At 34.4% G+C, this 4902-nt stretch overlaps 1 protein-coding gene across 1 annotated transcript; it reads left to right on the forward strand.

Annotated features, from left to right (window-relative positions):
• Window positions 1–2445: 2445 nt before the first annotated feature.
• On the forward strand, window positions 2446–3131 carry LOC131633162 (pleckstrin homology domain-containing protein 1-like). The gene has a single exon (XM_058903880.1). It carries the CDS (start codon window positions 2539–2541, stop codon window positions 2980–2982), a length of 444 nt encoding a protein of 147 aa, XP_058759863.1. The 5' UTR covers window positions 2446–2538; the 3' UTR covers window positions 2983–3131.
• The last annotated feature ends 1771 nt before the right edge of the window (window positions 3132–4902 follow it).

The raw sequence follows: 4902 nt of genomic DNA on the forward strand, positions 1-4902 counted from the left end.
TATAACATGGATGTGGCATGGAGAAATGGATGAAAATCGAAATGTGATGTCACAAATGGATGAATTTGATGAAGATATGGATGATCGACTAGAAGATATGATATGTGATATTAGAGAATTGTCTTATATGAAATCCCATATTCATGATACTTTATATAGCAACAAAGATGCACCTTTATATAAGGGGTGCACAAGCTTTACACGATTGTCTGTGTTGTTAAAATTATTTAATTTGAAGGCAAAAAGTGGATGGTCGGATAAAATTTTCACATAATTTCTTGATTTTTTGAAACAAATGTTACCAAAAGATAACCATTTGTCGGATGTAAGACATTGTCTTGATGTGATGCATGTGGAGAAAAACATGTGTGATAGTTTGATAAGAACACTTCTAAACATTCCAGGAGAGACTAAAGATAATAAGAACTCCCGTTTAGATATGGCAAAGAAGGGTATACGACAACAGTTGACTCCAGAAGATAGAGGAAAACAAAACATATTTGCCTTTAGCATGCCCCACTCTATCTAAAAAGGAAAATAAAACCGAGGAATTGACCTTCTGCTCCATAATCCTCTTGAGTATATTTCCACCCGATAAGTTAGTTGCGAAATAGTAGAAGAGAAAACAATAAGAGAACAAGAAAATTCAATTCAACACAAAAAACCAATACACTCCTAAAATAAAGGAAATATCGCCTTAACGGAGGAAATGATGGTCTTTGAATCTATATGACATGGTGTGACTCTTATACTTAAAAAAAATCTATATAGTCCTTTATTCTTTTAAAAAGAATCGACTTCCCCATTTTTAACATTTTAGAGCCAAAATGGAGATTCTCCATGTTTTCCTTAAAATGGTCATTTGATCAACATCGGTTAAAACGAGGTTTACAAGGTATACCAATAGTGCACATCGATTTGTGTGAGGCCTTGACAAGAGGCAAGTAATTGCAAAATGGTGGTGAAAATAGTGATAAGGGTGTGGTAATAGTTTAAATATAGGAAAGCCCGACATGAAAATAACCAAATTATAGGTGTGCTTTGAAACCTTCCAGTGGATATGAAACATGGTGCAAAATATCGAAGCACAAGGTTTAATTTTAAGATAAGTGCACAAATGTTGAAAAGCTCGAATATAGTTCTTAGAAGGAGGATATATCCTTGAGCGACATAATAGTAAACTACATTGAATGGTGCTCGAAGGTTGTGAAATGTAACCATAGGCCATAATATTGGAAAGTAATATTGTACATATGAAATCGATATAGGGGAACCACCCACATATCTGATCATTAGGTTTTGGAAAGATAAATGCCCATTGTCAGGGTTCTCCAAATTATAGGTGTGCTTTGTGTTCATTCTTAGTTTGGTTTTGTGTTAAGTTTAAAAATAAAAGAAATGTGTTTGAAAAGTAAAAGATAAGGTGTATGAATGGTAAAAAAGGTAAAGTGCAAGAATGAATAACAGGGATATTGACTCAAAAGCAATTAAAAAAAATAAAGACTTTACTGAATGGAAATCTGAATTGATAAACTGTAAAGTAATTCGATTAACATAAATTGGTAATTCACACGTACATTCTCAGCACTTGTTTCTCAATTCACTTGGTACTTTGAGTATAATTGAGTTTTGTACATATTTGAACACACTAAAATGTAACGCTAAGACCTTAATTTATACTAATTCGACAGTAACGGTCTTTTCCTAACGGAGTGCCACGTTTTCGCCTGCATGCTCCTCGATCTTCTAAGACTTCCACCCGTCCTTTTTGGAAAAGACAGATCGTTTGAATTCAAATCTTCTTCTACTCGAGGCGCCATAACGTAATCAACGTGGCTGTCGAAGCTTACTTTCCAAATGCTCTGAAATATTCTAAGTCTTTTACCCTTCACCTTCGAAGATATTTAACTAAAGTTTTACTTTGACGAGGTAAAACCCCTTTTTACATAAAAAGAGAATCTCGAATGGCCTCTAAAAGCCATGTGCCTCTCTTCGAGGTATATCCTTTAGAACCATATCTTCCTTCGCCTGTCAAAATCTCAGCTAACAGTATCACAATTAATGGCGACAATCAAGTGTAACATCCTTATGCTCAAAAGCTGTTTGATGAAATTCCTGACAGAATTTAGAGATTTATAAGAGTTTGTAGCATCCTTATTTAAAGTAGACAGTATGAATTAAATGTGTGAAATTTTATGAGGACCGTTATTTAAAGAAAAATTTAATAGAAAGTAAAATTGAATTTCAATTATTTATAGGAAGGAGAACATATATATTTTTACTCTTTTAAAGTTTTTTAACTTCATTATTTTTTATAATAGTGAAATAAATTCTAAAAAAATTCTCATAGTAACATACTATTTTTGATAAATGAAGTAAAAGTTAGAACTATACTATTTCAACAAAATTAAAATAAACAATAAGTGTTGATACTTATTGCCATTAAAAAAAACTACACTTCTCACTTCTCACAACTTTTTGCACAACTTTTAGACAGTGATTACATTTTCCCCTTTTAGAGCTTTTTAGAGAGAGAAAATGGAGAATCTATGGCGAGCAGCAACCGGTCAAGAACCCGACCCAGAAGCCTACGCCGGAATCGAATTCTGGTCAAACCCCGAACGCTCCGGCTGGCTTACCAAACAAGGCGACTACATCAAAACCTGGCGCCGCCGCTGGTTCGTTCTCAAGCAAGGCAAACTCTTCTGGTTCAAGGACCAATCCTCCGCCGCCACACACTCCTCCGTCCCGCGCGGCGTCATCTCCGTCTCCACCTGCCTCACTGTAAAAGGCGCCGAGGACGTTCTGCACAAAGCCTCCGCTTTTGAACTCTCGACGCCGGAGTCTACTATGTTCTTTATTGCTGATAATGATAAGGATAAGGAAGATTGGATCAATTCGATTGGGAGGGCGATTGTTCTTGGGTCGAGATCTCATGCTGCTTCTGAGGTTATTGATTATCGTCAATCTAGTGAGACTTGATCCTTGTTCTTGTTCTTGTTCGTCTCTTTGTATACTATAGTTCTTTGTTTTTCTTGATTGTGATGATGAACCCAGTTGTAAAAGTATTCATCTGTATTTTCTTTTTTGTTTTTTTCAATAAAAATTTATGCTTTTTTGGTTTTTGGTAATTGGGTATGTAGGATTTTGATTTGATCTGGTTGAATAAGTGATTTTTGGGATAAGTGCTTTATGAATATAATTTTTGTGTCTTTGAAAAAAAGTGATTTTTGGGGAAAGAAGTGAGGAAGTGGGATTCAATTGTTTTGCTTCTTGATTGTCAGTTTTGTAAGCTCAGAGTTGATGTTTTGAGTTTTTCTGAGTGAAATGGAAATATGCAGTGAAGCATATTCTGTTCTGGCATTGATTGAATTGCTGTTGGAAATTTGCTTGAGTTATGTGTTTTTCTCTAATTTGTTTTATTATGAATAAATAAGTTAGTAGTTTCATAAATCATATATAGGTGAATGCTGATTCCCCTCTAATTTTCACTCTCATAGAAATTATGTAACTCTTAGAACTCTTGTGGTATGAATTGAGAATTTGAGATGGCTGCATGACTACATGCTTTGTGCTTAAGCAGTCCTATTATTGGACTTGGAGAACTTTAATGGGTATGGAAAGAAGCCTTCCAAAGGGTTTGTGGAAGAAACCGGACAGGCAGGCAGCCGTCCCCTCGGGTCGCCTGACAGTGACCTAGATCCGTGTTTGCCACCCGATCCACTTCAACAACACGTGGCAGTTAAGGTACTCAAAAAAGAGTTAGTTGGACTGTAGCATCAAAGAAGGATACTGTCCCCCTATAATGTGGGAAGAACAAGTTTCCCTCTACTCCCATGAATTCGCTGGGAAAGTAAGAGAAAATCCTCCCATGAATTCGCCGGGAAAGTAAGAGAGAACCGTTTCTTCCCTCCTAGCCGCCCCGAGAAACCATCTATTTATACTCCAATCTCAAAGTTTGGACATTTATTCACTAATTCTCAGATTCATTCAATCCAGAATCTTTGTGTCCCCCTCGCCAAAAGGTTTTATCATTGTATTTCACAAGTGTAATTAAGAAATATTTTAAACTAGATTTGTGTTGGGGAGGAATGAGGAATCCTTGTTATAACAACAACACCTAATAATGATGATAATTAAGCTGTCCAGTCTTTTCTTTTTGACAATGGTAAACAAGTGTGTTGTCAAGTTAGCAGCATAATTATATGTTTTGGAAAAACATGCTGACTAATTGCTGTGAATATTGCTACCAGTAAGAAAGTGAAGTTTTAATTTGTTCACAAAGATATGCATGGTATCATTGCTTTGCATTTAGGGTTGAGCCGATGCAATTATTAGTTCTAATTAAGCTAGTTAGCATGCCTTGTTTCTTATGATACATAATTTGGATAACTCTGTCCCTTATCATTATCATGAGGATTGAGGAGTGACATCAAAGTAATCAAAGTAATAATCACCAGTTTCATTAATAACAATAGATCATAAACAGTTGCATTCGTTCGTTCTATGAAATGTGAGTTTATTGACTTGTTGGTTTTACTATTCTTTCTAGTTTCTTGATATTATTGTCGTTTAAAGTTTTTGCACACAGATTAAATAATATATTAGTATTGTTAAAAGACATTTGGTTTTTGTTAAATTGATCTTATAAATATGTTAAAAATAGTGTAAAAAGTAATAATTAAATGACACAATTGAAAAAATAACAATAATTTTTACATTAGAAAAATGTAAATGACATTTATTTTAAAATAAAATTTATTTATTAAAATGACAGGGATTATGAAAGGGGGAGTATTCTTCAAGTGTATTGAAAACTAATAGGAGTTATTTTTTTTAACTTCATTCTTTATGATTTATACAATCAGTTTCATTTCCAAGCCATTGTTACCTTATTCATCC

Source organism: Vicia villosa, unplaced genomic scaffold (assembly GCF_029867415.1).
Source record: "Vicia villosa cultivar HV-30 ecotype Madison, WI unplaced genomic scaffold, Vvil1.0 ctg.001083F_1_1, whole genome shotgun sequence".
Taxonomy (NCBI): domain Eukaryota; kingdom Viridiplantae; phylum Streptophyta; class Magnoliopsida; order Fabales; family Fabaceae; genus Vicia; species Vicia villosa.

What these genes read in the sequence shown, in the direction of transcription:
- LOC131633162 (XM_058903880.1), top strand. Translation starts at nt 2,539, where the DNA reads ATGGAGAATCTATGGCGAGCAGCAACCGGTCAAGAACCCGACCCAGAA.